This window comes from Pleurodeles waltl, chromosome 9 (genome assembly GCF_031143425.1).
Source record: "Pleurodeles waltl isolate 20211129_DDA chromosome 9, aPleWal1.hap1.20221129, whole genome shotgun sequence".
In the NCBI taxonomy this organism is placed as follows: Eukaryota; Metazoa; Chordata; class Amphibia; order Caudata; family Salamandridae; genus Pleurodeles; species Pleurodeles waltl.
In genome coordinates this window covers 655,641,618-655,665,738 of record NC_090448.1, presented here as the reverse complement: position 1 = coordinate 655,665,738, position 24,121 = coordinate 655,641,618, and the positions used below count along the sequence as shown (strand labels likewise).

The 24,121-nt window shown below is 44.1% G+C and overlaps 1 protein-coding gene across 1 annotated transcript in view; it reads left to right on the top strand.

The window, feature by feature from the left end:
* Window positions 1-24,121, top strand: part of CCDC61 (coiled-coil domain containing 61) — a 637,121-nt gene that overhangs the window by 351,349 nt on the left and 261,651 nt on the right. The window contains exon 9 of the mRNA XM_069207713.1: window positions 12,780-12,858. Within this exon, the coding sequence (XP_069063814.1) occupies window positions 12,780-12,858 (79 nt within the window). The remainder of the gene's footprint in view (window positions 1-12,779; window positions 12,859-24,121) is intronic.

Below are 24,121 nucleotides of genomic sequence, written 5' to 3'. Positions count from 1 at the left end.
TAGCAGGATTAATGCAACACTTTTTGGTGCAGCACTGCACTGAGATGAAAAAGCAATTTTATGTCTCAAATACCCCTTATGCAACATTATTCCTCTTCAGTCAAGTGGTTTGAGGTTACCAAATCCATTATGTGGTTCAGTGCCTTTGATATTAGAATGCTTCCCTAATTTAAAGGGACTTGAAGGAAGCTGTATAGTAAAAGAACTGTGTGTTTAGTAGTCAAAGGAACAAGTGTAGATAGAGAACAATGAGATTTAAATTCTGTACCAGAGCATAGGTGGGATAGATTTACATGGATTAATGAGCTGTTTCCATCTATGATGGTGATGGCTCTTGATGTATTGAAAAGTAAACATCCATGGGTATCCGCTAATCAACAGTTAGTAGATTACAGCAAAGTTATGAGGTGCCTCACTTTGTTGAAACCATTGAAGTTAGGGTTGGAAGTGGAATTTGATATCATAAAGAGAAAAGTAATTTCAAATGTCATTTCCTACAGTAAGGATGTATTCTTTCAAAGCCCTCTGTGGAATCTGGTTCAGAGCAAATCTTATGAAGAAACCTCCTTGCTTGTCTGATGAAGGAAATGTGGATTGTTGGGCTGTTTTTTCCTGGTGTGCAGAATGCGAACACAACATTCATGTTTTATATCATTTTATAATAAATTGTTATTTTTGAAATAGCGACCTCTGTTGGCTGACTTTTACAGAATGAACTTTAGTAGTTTTATTTTTTACATGTTAAACGTTTATGGTTAAAACGTTATAACTTTTTAAATATCTTTATTTTGTATTTTTTTAAACAAACAAGAAACACAAATACAAATATTGTCGCATTGTCCCGCTCCTTTGACCCGTTTGCCTGATTTGCAAACATGGTTGTTCTCAATTAGGTCCTTCCATTGATCATGACTATTCTCTGCAGCACAGAAAGTGTATCATAGAATATGTGTACCTTTATCATTGGACCGAGGAGGGGAGCTTCCTCGACCATCATGAGGGACCCTGTCAGTGAGCACCGTGTGGCTGGAAAATGCAAGGAGAAGCAGCTAAGGGATATGAAGAACACCTATTTTAAATTCTGCCTTTACTGCCACAACATGTTTATGCTAAGGGATCCACTCAAGTTCTGAGACCTATGGCTTCCTGCCCATCACAACTTCGAAGCCTCTGAAGCCTGCCCCAGATATGTACCAAAGACACTTAGGTCAAGGTTGAAGCAACGACTGGTATACCACGTCATCGCTGGCACCCACAGACTACAGGTATCCCTGAGAACCTGGGCCTCTCCGGTGACAATGAGGAAAACATTGAGGAAACAGCCAATACAAGAAGGGTTGGACGCCAAAGGGGGCTTTGTCATGCATGGCTCAGTGTCTACAGATTCACGGCAGAGTTGCAGACATCTGTCCTAAACATGCTGGTCACAGGCGAAGCTCTCTCCAGGACTGCAGTGGACAAAACACTGCAGCAAATGAAGGGTGATGAAGCAGCCAAGGCCATGGGGGTCTTATAGTTAAGAGGGTCTTTCAGGCGGGGAGGAGGACCCTCTAGCAGAAGAGCATCAGATAGTACTGGGTTCTCATCAGCCGAGCAACACAACCAGCAGGGCCTCAATCAGCAAGCTGCACAAAAGCCTGCTCAACAGCAGTGGCAACACCTGGAGAGGTAGCCCTTTTGCAGAAAGCCCAGAGGGAGATGGTAACCTGCAATGGGACCCACATATTACCAGTGGGGTGAAGAATAGAAGGGTTTGACCAGGAATGAAAGTCAATCACCTCATACAGTTGGATCTTAAACTTAATAAGGCATGGTTAATGCATAGAACTCACCATTCCACCACTTCATGCTCCCCCAGATACAAGAACCTTGAGGGAACAGGAACTTACACAGTTTTGAGAAGAGATCAAGGAAACCATCAAATATGAGCCAAAGAGCAAGTCCCTCCAAGGGAAACAGGCGTGGTCTATTCAGCGTACCTCCCTAGTACAAAAACAAGACTTGACATTGAGACCAATTCTAGACCTCAGGTACCTAAACAAATGCATACAAACTCAAACTTCACAATGACAGTGCTACAATAAGTGATTCCACTCCTAAGGAAGGGAGGTTACATGGCCACCTTATACCTAAGTGACAGGTACTTACAAGAAGTACCTCAGTTCATCCTGGACAAAGCACTCTACCAGTTCAGAGTGCTTTTCTATGGGATAAAATCCACACAAACGTTGTTTAAAAAAAAAAAATGTCTGGTGGCAGTGCACCTGAGAAGACAGGCATACATACCTACCCATATCTGGAAAAGTGGTTGGTAAAGGCAAACTCAAAACAAAAATGCCACAGAAACATGCAAACAGTCATCAACACACTTCAAAGCCTAGGGTTTACCATAAATCATGAAAGGTCAATACCACTCCCAGAGCAGGTGAAGGTGTCCCTGGGGATAATACTGGACTCAAGGATGGCACAAGCCTATCCAGCCCCCAATAGGGTGTCTGCAACAGTTTATACTGGAAGGGGTAGTCTCTGACAGTGAGGAGTGTCATGAAATTGATGGGCATGATGGCATCATGCATCCCCCTCATTTCCACATGCAAGACTGCATGTGACCCATACAAGAATGGCTCTGCAACAGATGGTCACAAGCCGCTGGGAGGAACTAGTGGTTGTCACATCAAAGGTTCAGGAGATAGAATGTGGAACCCGACAAATGTGGCAGCAGGGAGGCCTTTGAAGCAAAGAGCTCCCATGTTGATCATAACGATGGATGCATCCCACAAGGGCTGGGAAGTGCAGATGGACAACCTGAAGGTCAGAGGCCTCTGGAAGCCTATGAAAGCCGGGACACACATAAACTATCTGGGACTAAAGATGGCCTTCCCAGTGCTGAAAGCATTCCAAGAGCACGTGAAGAGACAGACAGTCTTTATCCAGACAGACAACACACCAGCTGTGTTATATCTCAACAAGCAAAGGAGAACAAAGTTGTTCCCACTGTAAAAAAAATTTTTTTTTAAAAGCACAAGAGATATGGAATTGGGTGATCTAAAGGAGCACAGCCCTGCTGACAATATGCCTTTTGGGTGATCTAAAGGAGCACAGCCCTGCTGACAATATGCCTTCTCTGAAGCAGAACACAGAAGCAGACATGTTGAGGAGGCAAGAAAACATCTCCCACTAATAGGAGATGGAAATAATGGCAGCATATTCAAGTTGGTGGGGAACACCAAGCACAGATCTTTTTGCAGTCCCTGAAAAAGAAAATGCCAACTCTTAGTATCCAGGTTTCCACAACAGAAGTCTGAAGGGAATGACCTATTAATAGACTGGTCAGGGAAATTTGCCTAAGGCTTTCTACAAATTCCCCTGATACCAAGAGAACTATATAATGCCAGGTATCCAAGGACAACACTCATACTCCTTGCCCCGCAGTGGGCCAGATAGATGTGGAACTTGGACCTATTAGAGATGTCCAGGGACAAATAATACAAATCAAAGCAACACAGGACCTGCTAACCTGGCGGAATGGAGAAGTATGTCATCCAGAATCAACCATACTAAATCTAGCAGCGTGGCTCCTGAAAACACAGAATTTGGACACATACATCTGCCCCAGGACAATGGAGATACTGAAGGGAGCCAGAAAACCAAGCACTGAGAAGTGCAACATGGTCAAGAGGATTAGGTATATACACTGGTGCAGGGTGCAACAGAAACTAGAGACAAGATCACAGCACAGCGCAAAGCTAACATACCTCACACACCTACTGGACAGCGGCCTGACCTACGCATCACTAAAGATTCACCTGGCTGTCATAATAGCATACACCAGTGGGGCAACTGGGAACAACCATCCGCCTTTTCAAACTACTGGTAGTGAAACCATTCGTGGAGGAATCAAAGAGAGTGGCGCCACTTTGGGTAAATCCAGTGCCATTGTGGAACCTGAACACTGAACTCATACAGTTGATAACGGAAACAGTTGAGCCAATGCACAAAGGAGAGTTAAAGTTCCTAACTTTAAGAGAGCTCTCACAATCCCGGAACCGTACCTTCAAATACACAAGTACAGGGTTGTCCTACAAGGAAACCCACAGTTCTTACAAAGGTAGAGTAGGAAAGAACCATCTTGCCTGGCATGTTACCCCCAATTTTCATTGTATGTATGTTTGTTTTTTGCCTATGTGTCACTGGGATCCTGCTAGGCAGGACCCCATTGCTCATAATGTATGCCCTGTATGTGTTCCCTGTGTGGTGCCTAACTGTATAACCGAGGCTCTGCTAACCAGAACCTCAGTGTTTATGCTCTCTCTGCTTTTAAAATTGTCACTGCAGGCTAGTGACTAATTTTATCAATTCTCATTGGCACACTGGAACACCCTTATAATTCCCTTGTATATGGTACCTAGGTACCCAGGGTATTGGGGTTACAGGAGATCCCTATGGGCTGCAGCATTTCTTTTGTCACCCATAGGGAGCTCAGACAATTCTTACACAGGACTGCCACTGCAGCCTGAGTGAAATAACATCCACGTTATTTCACAGCCATTTTTCACTGCACATAAGTAACTTATAAGTCACCTATATGTCTAACCCTCAGTTGGTGAAGGTTAGGTGCCAAGTTACTTAGTGTGTGGGTACCCTGGCACTAGCCAAGGTACCCCCACATTGTTCAGGGCAAATTCCCCAAACTTTGTGAGAGTGGGGACACCATTACACGCGTGCATTACATATAGGTCACCTCCTATATGTAACTCCGAACATGGCCATGAAACATGTCTAGGATCATGGAATTGTCACCCCAATACCATTCTGGTATTGGGGGGACAATTCCATGCATCCCCAGGTCTCTAGCACAGAACCTGGGTACTGCCAAACTGCCTTTCCGGGGTCTCCACTGCAGCTACTGCTGCTGCCAACCCCTCAGACAGGTTTCTGCCCTCCTGGGGCCTGGGCAGCCTGGTCCCAGGAAGGCAGAACAAAGGATTTCCTCTGAGAGAGGAGTGGGATAGGTGTGAAGGGCTGGGGCGGAGTAGCCTCCCCCAGCTTCTGGAAATGCTTTGATGGTCACAGATGGTGCCCTCTATGCATAAGCCAGTCTACACCGGTTCAGGGATCCCGCACCCCTGCTCTGGCGCGAAACTGGACAAAGGAAAGGGGAGTGACTACTCCCCTGACCAGCACCTCCCAGGGGAGGTGCCCAGAGCTCCTCTGGTGTGTCCCAGACCTCTGCCATCTTGGATACAGAGGTGTTGGGGCACAGTGGACAGCTCTGAGTGGCCAGTGCCAGTAGGTGACGTCAGAGACCCCCTCTGATGCTTACCTTTCTCCGTAGCCAATCCTCCGTTTTGGGCTATTTAGGGTCTCTCCTCTGGGCTGTTCCTCAGATAATGAATGCAAGAGCTCACCAAGTTCCTCTGCACTTCATTCTTCGACTTCTGCCAAGGATCGACCGCTGACTGCTCCAGGACGCCTGCAATACCGCAACAAAATAGCAAGATGACTACCAGCAACATTGTAGCACCTCATCCTGCTGGCTTTCTCGACTGTTTCCTGGTGGTGCATGCTCTGAGGGCTGGCTGCCTTCACCCTGCACTGGAAGCCAAGAAGAAATCTCCTGTGGGTCTACGGAATCTTCCCCCTGCCAACGCAGGCACCAAACTTCTGCATCACCGGTCCTCTGGGTCCCCTCTCATCCTGACGAACGTGGTCCCTGGAACGCAGGAGCTGGGTCCAAGTGTCTCCCACAGTCCAGTGGCCCTTCTGTCCAAATTTGGTGGAGGTAAGTCCTTGCCTCCCCACGCCAGACAGTAATCCTGTGTACTGCGTAAAATGCAGCTGCTCGGGCTTCTGTGCACTTTTCCAAGACTTCCTTTGTGCACAGCTTAGCCAAGGTCCCCGTCCTGCATTGCCCAACTTGCTGAGTTGGACTCCGATGTCATGGGACCCTCCTTTGTGACTCTGAGTCGACCGCTGTCCTCAGATCTTCTAAATGCCTGTTCAGGTACTTCTGCGGGTGCTGCCTGCTTCTGCTGGGGCTCTCTGAGTTGCTGAGCGCCCCCTCTGTCTCCTCCTCCAAGGGGCGACCTCCTGGTCCTTCCTGGGCCCCAACAGGACCCAAAATCATCAACCAAGACTCTTGCAGCTAGCAAGGCTTGTTTGCGGTCTTTCTGCATGGAATCAACTCTGCATCCTCCAGCACACCGTAGGACATCTTCTGACCAAAGGAGAAGTTCCTGGCACCTTCCATTGTTGCAGAATCTTCCGCTTCTTCCACCCGGAAGCAGCCCTTTTGCACCTTCATCCGGGGTTTAGTGGGCTCCTGCCCTCCCTCCCCCCCCCCCCACCCCCCCGGACACTTGCGTGACTCTTGGACATGGTCCCCTGCCTTTACAGGTCCTGAGGTCCAGGAATCTGTCTTCAGTGTTTTGCTGGCAGTTGTTGTTCTTGCAGAGTCCCCTATCTCGACTATACTGTATTTCTGGGGTAGTAGGGTGACTTTACTCCTACTTTTCAGGGTCTTTGGGTTGGGTATCTTGGACACCCTTACTGTTTTCTAACAGTCCCAGCGACCCTCTACAACCAACCATAGGCCTATTGTCCTTTGTGATTCGCATTCCACTTTTGGAGCATATGGTTTGTGTTGCCCCAGGCCTAATTCTACCTATTGCATTCTATTGTGATTCTACATTGTTTGCACTACTTTTCTAACTGTTACTTACCTGTTTTTGGTTTGTGTATATATAATTTGTGTATATTACTTACCTCCTAAGTGAGGGTATCCTCTGAGATACTTTTGGCATATTGCCACTAACATAAAGTACCTTTATTTTTAGTAACTGAGTATTGTGTTTTCTTATGATATTGTGCTATATGATATAAGTGGTATAGTAGGAGCTTTGCATGTCTCCTAGTTCAGCCTAAGCTGCTCTGCTATAGCTACCTCTATCAGCCTAAGCTGCTAGAACACCTCTATTCTACTAATAAGGGATAACTGGACCTGGCACAAGGTTTAAGTACCACAAGGTACCCACTATAAGCCAGGCCAGCCTCCTACGGGTAGTATCGTAGTTCCTTATCAACCAAGGTATCCAGCTACTGGCCTCTTTTAAGGATCCAAAGGCATAGGCTGAAAGGGTGCTGCACAATCAGGACATGCTAAGAGCACTAATGTACTACCTGCAAGAGACAAAATTAATTTGCAAGGGGAACTAACTATTAGTATATTTTGCCAGGGCAAGCAAGAGTACACCAGTATCTAAAGGAACAGTTTCACAGTGGAGAGTGGAAACTATCCACACAACCTCTTGAAAGGCAGACATAGTGCTTACCCACATGTCCCACGGCACACTTAACCAGGAAAAGGGGTGCAACCCTTACAATCCTAGAAAATGTACCTATATCGACCTCTGCATAGCCGCAAGCTGTTTATTCCGCACACCTCCAAAAAAACACTACTGTGTGGACATCCAGATAAATAAGGAAGCATAAGTGGGACAGGGAATACAACAACACCTATGTGCCAACTCATCTACATCGCAACTCACCCTTCACAAGGAAATGAACACCACTACATAATCAGATGCACAGCATATGAATCTGCAAAAGAATTCATGCTGGAAAACGAAATGCTTACTAACAAGTCAAAGTAGTTTTGCAGCCTGAAGAGTTTTCTAGATTCACATGCGACCCATCCGCCTCCCTGGAGATCGGGATAAGAGCAAACAGGCGAGGTAAACACTTCAAGGTGGATGTTCCCAGCGGAACACAAAAGAAAAGAAGAAAAAAGAATCCGAACATGGCGACTACGCACAGGAACCTCCAGAGCGCTGTTTAACGTCACACAGGAGATGGACTTGAACGAAATGGTGGTCGACGACACCCACATACACAAAAAAAGAGAGAAGGACAAGACATAATTTTGGATCCAAATACTTGATGGCGGATTAGATGCACAGCATGTGAATCCAGGAAACTCTTCAGGCTACACAACTAACTCCTACTGGTAAGTAACCATTTCAATACTGGTTCGGTCTTATTAGATTCACTATTGTGTGTTTTGTTGTATCATTGCAGATAACCCTAGCATCACAGCTGCCCATTTCCTCGGGTCTTCCAACACCTTCTCATTCCTCCTGGAATGTGAGTTTCCTCGCTATAACACCCACCATTTTGCCCCTCACTCAGAAATTTATGCTAGGTGCGTATTCCCATCCAACTAATAGCAATGCATTTCATGGTTATAAAGTTACTTAATAAACTATGTTGTGGAGATGTTGACCATTAGCAGGATTGTAAAGATTTATCTAGAAACAAATGTCACCTTTTAGGTACTCAAACAATTATGAAAAAATAACCTTTGGTGTAAACTGCTACCACTTTAGGTGCAAGTTAATTTAGTACAGAAAGAACGTTTTGTAGTATGTTTTAACAACTTGTTTAAAAAATGTTTCTCAGTATGACATCGCAAGTAGTTAAGAGCACACTGAGGTGCAAAATCTCCCAGTGTGCAATAAAAGCATGAGTTGGGAAAACATTTATGAACAAAAATCTCATTTGTGTGCCAAATGCCCATTGGTCAAAGAGAACTGAATTGCGTTGTTCTGTTTAGGAGCACATACCAGATCTAGGTGCAAAACAGCCCTTGGTTCAAAGTCTTCAGAAATGTTTATCACATTTAGGTGCTAAATTATCCTTAGTGCTATATTAACAGGAGCAGGTAAACACTTCTAAGAGCAAAAATTACATTTAGGTTCACACGTGTTAATGTGAATTAGTGGATTAAGGTACAAAGACACATGTAGGTCCACAGACCTTCTGGCCAGCCCTCCCATGTGCTTGTGATTTCGAATAGATAAGGCTCAAACTAAAAAAATAAGTACAAAACAAATCCAGTCGCTCCAAAACATGAATTCATCCCCACAGTACTGAATGCTTCTACAGTTCAAATTCCTGTTTGTCTAGATCTAAAAATCTTGGTACATGAGCTGATGTACGTAGCTTTATAATAGTATTCCTTCGTGGTATGAATCCAGAGAGATTTGAGTGCACTAGTTCCTGTATGAAACTAATTGTGCTTGCTTCAGCTTGATTCAGGATTTTCATGCCTACAGCAGCAGGTGGTTTGATTTGAAATCTCTCTGGTCTTTTTCTGGTTTAGGGACTACTGTTATAATTGCTTCCTTCATGGAGTCAAGATGCTGGCCGTGTCAAAGCATTGTCCTCATGTAGCTCCAGTAATGTAGGCATAGACTTGTCCAGAGCGTTAGCTGTAGAACTCAACTGGGAATCCATTATTTCCTAGGAGTCTTCCTTCTCTCCATCCTCACAAGTGCATCCTCACAAGTGAGCTTGACATGTCTTCACAGGTCAAGAGACTTTCTAGTGTTTCCTTATGTTCCTCCTCGAGGCTGAGTATCACAGTCCTACCTAGATAATCTCAAATCGCCTTGGTATCCAAGAACAAATGAGGAATGATAAATGGAGGAAACTAAACATATTGTTTATGATTTATTTACCTTTCCAAGAGCAAAGTAATTATTTTTGCTGATTTGTCCACGTTATTGTGTTACTTTTGCTATAGGATCTATTTAACTAGCCTGTTGTACCGACCGTTTTGTATTTATGTTTACTACTCAGAAGCTTGCCCATTAACTCCACCCTTTGAAATTGTTTGCTTTGAGACCAAAAAATACCAGTCTCAATCTTCTTAATATCCGGTTACTGCTTGTCCGCACACACGTTCGTCGTGCATGTCGCTCTCTCCAGATCCTTTATTGTCTCCCACTCCACCTTCCCAGCTACATTATTTCTCCAGTTCCTATCAAAGTAAGCATGTATATATTATATTATGCAGAAGAGTTCCAACTCCAGGTCTCCCTCCCAACCATATATAAATCAGAAATAGGTAGAGTGGTTAGAAAGAGTCCTACTCATGTAATGTGCTGCAGTGCACGTTTCATATAATGTATGACTCACAAATATATAATCAATATCAAATATATTCAACAGTGAAAGCAGTGGTGGCAAATAAAGGAAGAATGCTATGTTCGCCAAACATGTATCAATCCAGGGTTTCTTAATGTATATCAAAAAGCTGTGAGGTATGCCATTGTACATGCCTCTTAGGATGTGACCCATCTTAAGCTCCAGACATCACACTAATGAACTCCCCGGCCCATATCATCATGGTGGGGGGACTAGCCAAGGCACCATTACATCATGTGGTTTTGGAAAAAAAGCACATACTCCATATAGATGGACAATATACATTGAACGGGGATAGGTTCCGGCCATCAAATTTGACAAGGTTATTAAAAACTGACACCATTACCTATCCATATAGCCACCGCTCTAGAAAATGTGGAATAAAGGGATGAGTAGAGTGACCCGCTCCATTTGTCGGCCAGTCTGACAAGTTCCACTGCATTGAGATAGGCTTTTTGAAAAAATGCAAACCTAACCCCCATCTCATACAGCTTGCCAGGTCACTGTAGCTTTTTGTGTAATTATTTAACGTACAAACTATCCATGTAAGTTGGTTCACTGACTGACCATGCTCAAGCAAGGTTTGGAAAAATTGCTTAAGCCAGACTACGCAATAGGAAATCATCGCTAATTCCAAATACGTTAATACCCAATCAGTTGTTTTGTATGAGCATAAACGGAACCCATTAATCTTTATCAACCCATACATCTTGGAAGTGAAGACAGCGGTGAAAACAACCACGTCAACAAAGGCATTTGTCCCATAACTCCATAGTTACACCTGTCTGGATTATTGAGGGCTCAGCCAGCATGCTCCATCTCTCTATCCAACCCTACAGTCTTGCTTCACTACAATATATAAATACAAAATACAACAAGAACAAACAGGTACGGTGGCTAGATAGAATACCTCCCCAGTGACCACATCTAGGTAAGTAGAGAGGGGCTTAGGTACACTTGGGTACTAGTGACCCCTCCAACACTGCCCCTACTAGTTATCTAATCATTATTTATGCGCTCACCATAGGCAGATCAGATCAAATCCAATTACAGATTAAGAGACACTGACAGCTGGGTATCACATATTCTGGACAGAGAATCAGTATCTGATCCCAGCGAATTAATGGTGTTGCATCACGTGTACCATCATCTAGGATAGTCAGTGTGGTTCCAGGTCGAGAGTCTTCATCCTCAGTGGTGTTCTTTTGGGATCCTGACAAGCTTCTCAAATGATGCCCATGCATCACTGATTCCCTGATGCCCTTGAAGGTTGGCAGTCGCACGGCCTTCCCAACCATCCATTTATTTGCATACTGTCTCAGGAAACAAAAGATGTGTGTTTTACCATTTGCAATCGCCTTTAACTCAGTCTACTAACCCAGGTTGCCCCTAAATAGGAACACGGGCAATCCAAAACCGGTTTTAGCCTTTCCGGTCAAATCAGTGTGCTGCAATTTGAGTGCAAAGGCACAGTGGACATCGGGGCCATGTCCGGGCACACCTATTGCGCTTAGGATGCTTCACTTAAGAAAACGAAAAAGTGACACATTTTTTTTTTTAACCAATTGTTGCCTCATATTTTGAACTGCCTTTGTACAGAAGCTTCAGAAACAGATTCAATTAAATGATTATGAAAGACTAATATTTGTTTAGTTATGGTGAGCTTAATCTTCATAAATGCTGGACTGCAAGAAATCAGGGCTGTTGTGCCAGAACTGTGGAAGGGCGGTAAAAGTTGGATAGCAGCCATGCCAAAACAGGAGGTGAAATCTGCTTCTGGGTGATAATGGGTCTGGGCAGTTGGTTGGTAGAATTGGGCAACGGGCGTTTTAAGCCATCAGCAGATTAGAAGTTATACACACTGCTCGGGTATGGATAGTTGATGCAGAATGTAAAACATAATCACTCTACTGCAAGAGTTTGTACATTTGTACAGCACTTGCTACGATGGCTTTCCTATGGACTTACCTCATCCACTCTCTCACTCATCCGTCCATCCACTGGCGAATTCATCCTTTGACCCATATGCTCACCAAGCAATCCATCTATTTCTATATGCACTCATCCATGCACTTCGCCTTCCACCTGAAACCTCTCATGGGCCTATTCGTCTTTCTCTGCTAATATTCACTCAATCGCCTATTCATCCATTTAGGGACAATTCTCCATTCACCCATCCTTACACTTGACACATTCTTACAGTAATTCGTTCACACATCTACAAAAACATCATATCAACAGCCACCAATAGGGAAATACCTTTTTTTACATACAAAATGACAGGCCTATTGGATTTGTCATTCTTTCTTTTACATTTAATTATAGCCGCATTTTATGGCGAATGTGGCTTATGCCTCTTTGTGGAGCTGTTTATGTTTTAGTGATTCGTTTTTTATATACTTAATGTGGTTTTCCTAATACTAGTTCACTTCCATGCCTTTTGCGCCTGTTTTGTTAGTCTTGTCATATCTCACATCTGACCCCGTTTTATAATACCGACTTGGTGTCCCAAATGGAGAAAATACATTTCTGTTCAATGGCACAGAAAGAAGGCAACGTATGGTTTTGGGGGAATACTACTTGAAATCACCGCCTTAGTTATCCTTACGGGATAAACCATGACACTAAATGTTCTATACTAGGTTTGAAATGTTTTTGACCTTTGGATACTGGTTTAAACCTTAACTAACTCGGCATATGTAAATGGTTCATGAGAAGTGGATGTACTCATTTCGCTCTCCTTGTATGGATAGTGCCTCTGTTGACTCGAATCCTTTTTCTATCCCTTGTAGGGACTCGATTACCTAGGTTTGACCCCACTGCATACATAAAAGACAAGGAGCGAAAGCAGAAAGAAAGTGAAAGCAAACAGTAAGTACCACAAAATCTACCCCTTCAAGCCATCCTTACGAGACTAAAGACAGAAACCTGTATGATGTGGTTCATGTTAAATCCTTCTAGTGCTTCAGACTTGGAGCTTTTTTTTCCCAATTTGGCAAAATATGATTTTAAAATATAATGCATTGCCGTGCACGCACTGTACCAAGACAAACAGTTTTTTTCTTCATTGTAGGATCTTCACTGACTGTCCTAAATTTAGAATATTCCCACACACGTGCTGGAACCCAAGAACACTCCTTTTTTTAATATAGTCAATCTGTAATGGGAAGAATGCACCTCAGCGTTGTATGTTCTGGTGACACCCCCATGAATAGCAAGACAGACTTAGCTGTTGCTGCATTTTTCTTAGGCAAATAACCTCCTGTTAAAAAGTTGTAATACCACATTGCAGCATCTAACTGAAATAAATATGCAACAGTACCTAAAGTAACTTTTAACCTCACCGCCAAAGTGGAAAGTGAAGAAAAAGGTGCTTGTCACGTCATAAGTGCGCAAGCTGCTCCCATCATTCACTGTTTCTTTAAGAAACCTGCAGTTACTATTTCTCAGCATCCCAGGATCTCTGAACTCCTATAGGTGTTAATCGCACTTTTCCCTTGAGAAATGTATTCAGGATTGAGAATTTTTCACTTTCATTCAATATTATTTTTACACTTTCCATTGTACCGTTTGTGAGGGAATTTTTTCTCAAAAAATGCCCTTACAGTAAAATGTCCCTTCCGTCGAAGGTAAAAAGCCACTTGAGACCTACACTCAGAATATTTGGTTTCTGTAACTGCCACACATTCTGTTAAACAGAGAGAATTCTGTAGGAAAATGACGAAGAACCAAACTATTTGCCGTTGAGGATTTAAACAGCGCTACTATTGTCAATGCCAATACCACAGGATACCAAGTAGTTTACCTCTGACACCAGCCTGACTAATGTCAACTCCAATAACATTGAAATTTGTGCCATCAACTTGGCCCTCGACTGTAAGACACTCAATATGAGGACCTTCAACACAACAAGACCCACTGATTGCAGTCAGGAAGGTCTGTCTCCATTCTCACACCGTCCAAGTCACAGTTAAGGAGGTCGACAATAGAGGCATTCCACATCTTCTGCTTTCTCAAGGTCATCAGGAGGTCATTGTGATCCTCAACTTTGTGAGATATAATTGCCTCTTCCAATGTCATTATTGGGTATTCCAGGAGGACTTACCATAAAGGTAAAAAAAGCCAGCTATGTCACCTAGACCATTTCTATCACAATGTTCAGTTATGATGGCCAGGGGCGCACTTCTTTGTCACCTAGACCATGAACACTGTCTCAACCTTATTCACCAATTCATGATCAGGAATCTTCTTCGATAACTCCAGATAGGCCTAAAAGAAAAAAATGTTTTCGACTTTCTCTGCCAATCTGGTGCGGGCGAGTGTAAAAACCCACTGAAAAAGTGAAGTTTAATCCCGCCAACAAATGGTTCTAGCAGATCAACCAGGATGGCTACACCCTTTAGTTCAACGTTTCTTCTCTGTCCATTCCACTAAAACTAGTGCCAAAATATTAACTGACACTTTTAAAGAAGGAGGGGACTACCTATGAGTGATAGTCTGCACAAAAAATGGAGAATTGTATCTTTCTGAAGAAAGTGGGTACCATTTTTCAAAAGTACCCCTTGTTCTTGCAAACATCACAACCAACAGCACAACAGATGTGATCCCTATTGGGGTCCTTGGCATTGTGTATCTTCCCAGTCCCCAGTGATCTCAGCAAAGTGGGTGACACCAGGTCAAGAATCTTGGAACTGGAATTCCAAACAATTTGACATTGGTCAGTGGCAAGGAAAGTGTTGATATAGGCAGTTGACCGATCAGGTGTTCAGAATTGTCAGACATATCACCTAAACAGATGCTACATAGCCGATCAAGAATAGGGGTTAGACAACAAGATCTTGCTAGAACCTGGGACTGGAACAAAGTGGAATGTTTTTATACATGTTTTTCAGACTGGGAATGTAGATCCACTGTCTGAGATGTCAGTATCTGCTTAGATTGGTTCTCTTTCAAATGCCATTTTCAGACTGCTTTCCATACAGTCTGTGTGCAAAGTGAGGCCCCTGACAACAGGTAACATTGGGTCTGGCTACAAGCATAAGTATCTACAAGAAAGACACAATTGAGTGTGAGTTCTGGGCACCTGGTTGTCATTAGCCTTCACAGTCACTACAACCCCCACCCATCAAACATATCACCTGTCAAACTAAAGTGGTCAGGAAGAACTAACCAGTAGTCCTTTGCTAACCAGGCCTTTATGAAATGTCTAAAAGGAACCCTGTCTCAAACATCCTCACTTCACTCTCTGGGTCTCTCCACTGCAGGTACGGAAATGTATTCTGCATTTCCACATTCTGGGGGAAGCTGTTTTCATCCTCCGTCTTGTGGTATGTTAAACCAGGGGTGCACAAAATGTATCCTACTGGCCCCAGTACTCAGAGTACTATTACCATACATAGCTCACCCACACTAAACATACATGCACTTGACATGAGCACAGGATATTAACATAAGGTCTTGAGTTTCACATCACAGCGAAACTTAACATAAATTGGACCAGTATACCCCGCTTGCGCAGGAAAAAGTTGTGGTCGCACCATAGATTTAATAACAAGGTATACTGCCACCACCACTTAATGTATATGGTATGGACAGCAGTCTACTGCCTTTTATGAGGACACTTGTTACAATCCCCTGGGCCAGAGGACCGGTCCAGAACTCACATTTTAATTGACAGGCCAAAGCCTCTGTGCCACACTAGATTAGCATGACTCTAAGGCAAATACTAAATTAAGGATACCAATTTTACTTTCAGTTTTGCACCCAGGGCAGAGGTAGACACTTGCTTGCCATACAGGTGATTCCGTCCCAACAAACACCCCTCCAGATCAAAGTGTCTGCAATATTGCTCGAGCATTGGTGAAGTCTAGTCATCGGACTGGCAAACCCAACAGGAAAGTCCAACTCCATTCCAATAGTTCATTTCTCCTTTGTGCTTTACCCTTTAATTTAGGCCTTCTATTGAGATAGACCATCTCAACAACTTGGCATTCTCACTATTCATTGTTGTCAATCACTTGAATGATTTGTGATCTGTTTGGACCATAAATGTGCTAACAAACAGGTAAGACGGGCACCTCCTCTAAGCCCACACTGTTGCAAAGCATTCTTTTTCAGGGGGCACCCAGTTCTGTCACTGGTAAGCAGTCTGAGGCTAACACAGGTCAGTAGATCCTCTTTACACTTGTCATCAAGTTGGGCCAGTACTGTTAAATCCCTTTTATTTGAGGCATCAGTCTGTACAGGGAAGGGCTGACCAAAGGTTGGTATCTTCAACAAAGGTGCTGCTTTCAGGAGCTCGAAGGCCTTTTGATACTCCGCAGTCCAAATTACTTTCTTGGGCTTCCCCTTGGAAGATGGGGCTGTTAAGGCTCTTCCTTGAGGTCTTGGGTATGGAACCCTCCTACTCTAACAGCCTAGATCTTGGCATTCAATGGCTGAATGATCCTGTTGCCCAAGATAGACTACAGAGAGCTGCCCCAAGTGGTGCTTGGTATAGTTGGTGGTTCGTTTTGGTCCCTATATCTTGATCAACACTTTTTCCAGGCTGCTTCAGGCAGGCCTACAGGTGGGCCTACCATAGGTTGCAAAAGATGGTAATGTTCCCAACGCAGGGTATGCAGAATCCTTCCAGTGCTGAGATAACATGGTTAACCAACTGCAGAAAAGTGACAGTGGCATTGTTCAGCCCAAAAAAACATGTGCCTTAACTGATTAAATCCCTTTTACATACAGATTGCAGTCTTCTCCTTGATGCTAGGTTCTAATAACCTCTCCCAATATTCACTGGTCAGCAAAGGTACTCAAGTAGTAAAGATCACCAAGCCTTGTTCACTACCTTATCTGCTCATGTAATTGTGTGTGGAATGGTTTTTGTTACTACGTTTAGTGCTAAGTAGTCTACACTAAACCACAAGTCTGTGAGTCCTTCTTGGGCATCAATATCACTGGACTGGCCCAAGGACTACAAAAGCACTCAATTAACCTCAACATTCTGGCAATTTCTGCCTTGATGAACTTGTGGGCTAGGTCAAACCTCCTGTAAACCTTGCTGATCATTGGCAAGCTGCCACCTGTTTATTTGTCATATACAACGGTATTTGTCAACTCGGGAGTCAGGAAAGAGAGATGGGGAAAATCGTCTTAGCACTTCTCTATACTCTATGTGCTGCTGAAACATTAGCTCAAGGGCAGGTTGTATTCCAGCACTCAGTCATGCAGTAGAACCTTAAACCAGATATCTCAGAATGGTTAACTTATTGCGTGTGTCTCTCTCTCTCTCTCTCTCTCTCTCTCTCTCTCTCTCTCTCTCTCTCTCTCTCTCTCTTTCTCTCTTTCTCTCTTTCTCTCTTTCTCTCTTTCTCTCTTTCTCTCTCTTTCTCTCTCTCTCTTCTCCCCCCCCCCCATCCATCCATCCATCCATCACACTTTTAAGCTCCTAAACAGTGATCCTCAAACTCGACTTGGAAACACCTCAGACATTGGATCAAAGATACCAACCTTCAGCCCCAAACCCTGCTGTGTCCCTTTAGCCAAGTGTTTGTGCCTCACATATGGTCCGTAATTGCTATAGAAAAGTTGCAATACAATACATCACTGTGCAGCAGGTCGGGAAACAGTTTAATCTCCTCTGTCATTTCTATGATGTTTACTGTGCAGTCTAGCTTGAGGTATGGCTCCGGCTGGTTCACATGGAACACCCTTTTTAGCTACCTCAAGGCATTTGTCTCTGCCAAATAGTTTACCTCCTTACCCTTCTGTACAACCGTGTAGGGCCCATATCACTCATCCTCCAAAGCTTTTGGATCAATGAACTTCAGCACCTACACCCTTCTAGAACCCATTCAGCATCTTTTTTTGGTCATAACAGTCATTCATTGGCTCTTGGCTTGCCTGAAAGTTTTTCTTTCCCTGTCTCATGTATTGTGCCGCTAATGTCCTGAGACCAATCACATAGTCCACTACATCCTTTTGATTGGACTCTAAAATGTCTTCCCACCCTTCACTGAATAAGATAAGTGGGGAATGCACTAATTGCTCAAATAATGTACATGGTACACAACTTCTACCAGTAAAATATCCCTGTGGCCAATAGAGGACTTGGTAGGAGAATATCTTACTTTCTCCCGTGCTTTTCTCACAGGGTTCCTGAACTGCCAGGCCAAGTCCTCCCTTTACCGTAACACAAGCAACCTGCACCAGTTTCGCTCTGATGAGGGCTCATCAGCCAGGCATAGTTTGGTTCCAGTGGCAGTGAGCACGGGACCAGGCGTCGGCATACCCGTCTCACTTAGGACATCAACTGCAACAACAACAAGATGATGGATGAAATGATTGAATTAATGTGAACCACTGGCAATTGCTTGGGCCGCATCACAGTCCATCATTTTTCACCCACCATGCCACCACAGTTGGACCCAGACATATACAAATCAATCTTGACACTGCTCCATTGGTAACAGTGCAGCCTGAACTACCAAGCCTGGTCCTCCCCTAACTGGAACACAAGCAAACGAGGACTGAAGACAAATCCTAACCAGGGCAGAACCGGTCGTGGGTTGCTTGTATTTGGATTCAGGGAGACCCTGGCCTGGCAGTTCTGGCTAGACTGTTCCCATTGGAGTAGGGTTAAGTCTTATTTTCGTATAGCTGGGTCCAAACTGAGGAGGCATGGTATGCAAAATAAAAATGGATTGTCATGCGGCCCGAGTAATTACCAGTGGCTGAGATTAATTTAAGCATTCCATCCATTGCTGTTTTGCATACTTCAACATAAAAAGGCATCATTATTTTGGGAAAAAAAGACTACCCTGATTCCCAACACCAGTTAGTCGTGGAAAAGAAATGCCATAGGGTGGCTGTACTGAGCGAGCCTGGTGCTCACTCATGCGACAGGCGGAAGTGATCACAATGAAGAAGATGGGTTTGAGAGTCAAAAGGTGTAACAAACAGCTGTGCATTGGCTCAGAGAAGGTACACATGAGGAATATCAGACCACATAAACATCTCTCTGTGGCGTCATAAACCGATTAGGAGGAAATGTAAGTCAAACCTTTATTGAACTCCGTCACTATAGTTGATGTAAACAATGATGGTATGTCTGACAAAGATAAAAGACCGAAAGGCTTGACAAATAACCTTTGAAGTTGCTTACAGCAAGACCTTGCTGGGCCAAACATGAAACAAACAAAACATCCCACAATTTGGCTTGTAGTGATCTGTATTGTGGTCTCCACACCACGCTACAAATTTGTCCTAGGGTCCTACGAAAATATATTTTGTGGTGGGATGCCTGGCTGCAACGAGGACATCCATAACCACAGGAGGTAGATAAAATGCAGTCAACTGCTGCGGCTCAATTTCCATACATGGGGCTATACGTTGCTCAGGCTTGGGTGTAGAATGCTGCACCGCTTCTGCAACAGAATATCCTCTCAAATTGGTAGCCAGAAGCTCAGGGTACCACACTCTCCTGGCCTAATTTGGAGCTACTAAAATGACTTAGGCCTATCGTTCTTGATCTTCTTCAGAACTCAGGTTAGAAGAGGCAGTGGTAGAAAAGCATACAGGAACCCCTTGTGCTTCTCTAGCCTGAATGTGTCTCCTAGAGAAAGTGTCCTTGAGAACTTCAATGCACAGAAGTTTGTACTCTGTACTTTCTTGATGGTAGTGAAAAGATCTAGCCAGGGCTGCCCCCACTGTCGGAAGATATCCTTCGCCACCTCAATATACAATGCCCTTCTTGTGATTAACAAAATGCCACTAGCCGAGCTCTTCCGCCCTGGCTTTTAAAGATCCCTCCAGGCCGTTCACAATCTGAGAGAGACCCTGATACCGAACAAACTCAGATGGCACATCACTTTTGGTACAGGACCCCCCTCCGCCCTGCTTGCTGCAGTACCATATGGCAGTTATGCTGTGCACGAGACCTTACACTGACCTTCACTTGATGGCCGACAGGAAGACCTTCATTGCAAAGTATATGGCTCACAACCCCAACAGATTTATGTGGAGCCAGGTTTAGGCTGGAGACCAGTGTTCTCTGATCTGCATCTCTCCCAGATGACCTCCCCAGCCCAGTACAAACTTACTTGTCACCACCGTCGGCTCTGGTTGGGAGAGAAGTCATGAGTTTTGTAACTAAGGCTCCCACTTTTCAGTTTTTACTGATTTGTACTGATAAATACAGTCAGAAAACATTGTTTTTTTCTGTATTTATTTTTGAAAGTAGAAAAATACTGAAAATTATGCTTCTTGGGAAAGACTCTTAGTGCTGTCTTTCATGAATTCCAGGCAAAAGCTGCAGATAGACCGCATGAGGAGTTAAAAATGATTATGAGAATACCTCAAATACATACATTTGTAGTATATTGCTAATTACACCAGTGGGTGTAGTGTTTTGTTATATGTGACTACATAATTTGCTAATACCTGACAGGCATCCACGTATGAGTGCACGTCTAAGAATTAAATAAATGTGGAAATGTACCATTTTATAACTCCATTTATTTCGAAAGCACAAAATAAATATGGATAAATACTAATAAGATGGCCAAAAAATAACAAGCATTTACAATGCAACGGATCTCGTGTTTGCTCATGTTAGAGCTGATCGCGTTGTAAACTCCTAACCCGACTTTTCACCTATCGGGCAAAAGTGCATTTATGTACACAACCAGAAAAAGTGAAATTAACTATGAAAAGCGCTCGACTTCTGCCAAGCGAGATCGCGCTCATAAATTAGAGAAACAGAAGTCCACGAGCCCGATGGAAAACAGCGAGCCTCGCATGTTTTCTGTACTTGGTTGCTGCGCTTGAGGAGGGCTAGCCACCGGAAAAGGCATGACGTATGCTTGCCTTCGACTAATGAAAGCAAGCAGATTTATTAGGCAAGTCCACAAACCAATAAAAAAACACTGACGTGAAGTTGACAGGGCTCCAAGCCCTTTTCTAAATACAAAAGCGTCTCGCAGCGATACGCATGCGCGAGCGCATGCAACGCAGGCTCGACCCTAAAAATGCGTAAATACAGACAGAAATGTTTGAAAAAAAATATGTAAAACTGGGAGCCCAAGTTGTAATATATGGGGTATTTAGGAGTGGAAGTTATAACCTCCTAGCCTTGCTACTAGGCTCACACTGGGGCCCACGCAGTGCAAAAAACATGTTTTTTTGTTTTGTTTTTTTAAATGTTGCTGCAAAATCATGGCGTATTTGCAAATCTGCAGCAAATATTGTTTAAGAAAGCAAGTGCGGTCTCCTGTGCTTGTTTTCAACAAAGCCTCTGCTAGTTTCTCTATGGCATTCAATCCAAATATTTTGATGGGACAAAGCCATAAATATCCCATCACTAGGAATGTTTAACATTTAAAACACTAGTAAATAAACACAATATCCATGAGATACCGGGACTTGAAACTTCAATCTACTGGGTGACAATCCAAGGGCTTTACAGGTTGGCCACAAGGGACGCCATTCTGTTGTGCATCACAACTTAACTATAACATTCAAACCAAACATCTTGCTAGTCTGACAGTTTAATGTATTTTTATGAAGAGACCATTGCAATAACAATCTCTCTCATCCATCCCGTTATGGGAAGAAAGGGAGAGGGAGAGGGAGAGAGAGAGAGAAAGTGAGAGTTTGAGAGCAAGAGAGATTTAGAGAAAGATTAACAGAGGGAAATAGAGAGAGAGAGAGGGATGTTTTTTTTAGTTATTAATGAACGATTTACTTAAAATGATAAATGTTCTGCCAAATTGAAAAACAATGTATTTGACAAGTAAAGAGTGAGATTAACTTTCTGTATGTACCTTGACTATATGAAGTTGAAAAGAAATTAAATTAGGGAAATGATCACTAACAGATATAGGGGGTCATTACGACCCTGGCGGTCATGGACCGCGGATGCACCGCCAACAGGCTGGCGGTGCATCCAGGCCAATTCTGACCGCGGCGGTAAAGCCGCGGTCAGAAAAGGGAAACCAGCGGTTTCCCGCCGGTTTTCCCCTGGCCTGAGGAATCCTCCGCCATGGGGATTCCGACCCCCTTACCGCCAGCCTGGTTCTGGCGGTTTTGACCGCCAGAACCTGGTTGGCGGTAACGGGTGTCGTGGGGCCCCTTGGGGCCCCTGCAGTGCCCATGCCAATGGCATGGGCACTGCAGGGGCCCCCTAACAGGGCCCCACCAAGATTTTCAGTGTCTGCATAGCAGACACTGAAAATCGCGACGGGTGCAACTGCACCCGTCGCACCCTTTCCACACCGCCGGCTCCATTCGGAGCCGGCATCCTCGTGGAAGGGGGTTTCCCGCTGGGCGGGCGGGCGGCCTTCTGGCGGATGCCTGCCCGCCCAGCGGGAAACTCAGAATTACCGCGGCGGTCTTTTGACCGCGCAGCGGTCTTCTGACGGCGGTACTTATGCGGGCGGCCTCCGCCGCCCGCCAAAGTCAGAATGAGGCCCATAGACTGGAACCCTCAACTTTCAGTGTAAGCGCCTGAGACCTTTACCACTAGACCACAGATGACTGTTCACCATGCAGTGTCCCGACATAGGTACTATGTTTAACCCAAATATTTTCATGGGGAAAATATGTAAATGTTCTGTCACTAATAATGTTTAACATTCAAAACACGAGTGAATAAACAGACACACTGCCATGAGATACCGGGATTTGAACCTTCAACCTACTGAGTGACAGTCCAAAAGCTTTACCAGTAGGCAAGAGGTGACTCTGTTCTGCTGTGCATCGAAACATAGCTATAACATTCAAACCTAACATGTTGCTAGTGTGACGCTTAGAAGTCATTGTATGGAGAGACCATCGCAATAACAATCTCTCGCTTGCTCTCTCTTTCTTCCCATATTGCTCAGCACCATATGTTGCCGCTATCACTGCTGTGGCCTTGCACACCTTAACCGCAGGTAAAAGTGCCCCGACCCCCATGGAAGTTTAGTATTTCCTCCCAATTGCCACTGTTGGAAGATAATACTTTTCTCAATTTGAGTGGCCCACATTTGGTTGTTTGCCAGCCTTACCTCCAGATAGTGAAACTGCCTAACCTGTTCAATGGAAACTTCCCCTATGACTATTTTTCCCCTAATTTATTTGTGCAGATTTAATACCATAAACTTGAGATAAGAAGGGTGTCATCAGCAAACATTAAATTATGTACACGGATTCCGACTATCTTGGGAGCATCATGATTACACTGAGCTAGAAGGTCTACTGCACTATAAATGTAGATGCTGAAAAGGGTAAGTGCTAACCCCTCTCACTATGGGAATTGATGCAGTGAGATCACCCCCGAAGTTCCACCTCACCCTTGCATAGGTATCCTTGTGTAGGAATCTTAGTATCCCGAGTAGATTACAATCTAAACCATAAGATTCCAAAACCCTCCAAAGCTGCTTCCTCTGGACCAGGTCAAATGCCGCCATGAAATCAATGAAGGCGATATAGTGATGGTCTTGTTTGAGGGTTATATATTTCCAACATAATATTTTCTACCTAAATACTTGATCAACGGTACTGAGCCCTTTCTTAAATCCAGCCTGCCAATCTACAAGAATCTGATGTTCAGTAACCCAAGCATGCACCCTGGCCAGGACTTGTCTACAAAAGACATTTTGACTGATATTGATTGAGATTATTGGTCTGTAATTTTCTGGCAAGTCTCTATCACCCTTTTTGTAAATAGGCACTAGTATTGCTCCATGCCACATCGGGGTGGAGGGAATACCATCTCCCCTCACGATGGCATTACTCAGGGCGTTTAAATACGATACCCAGACCACAGGGTGAAACAAACACAATTCTCCAGGGATACCATCAAGGCCTGATGCCTTTCCCTTTTACAATGATTTCTAAAGCCTGGGCAGTTTCCTGTAAGGTAAAGCTGGCATCCTAGTTCAATGCCCCCCCCCCCCCCCAACCTTGTCCAGAAGGTGGCAAATGTCACTTCTGCCCTTATAAATTAGTGGCTGCACCATATCGCATGTTAAGCTCCTCAAAGTGCTTTTCCCAGCACTTGGGCTGAATTACTGGGTCCAAGCTATTATCAATAGTGTGCTTTCCATCTGCCACTAGTTCCAAAATACTTTGGTATTCACCTCTTGCAGGGCATAGGTTAAAC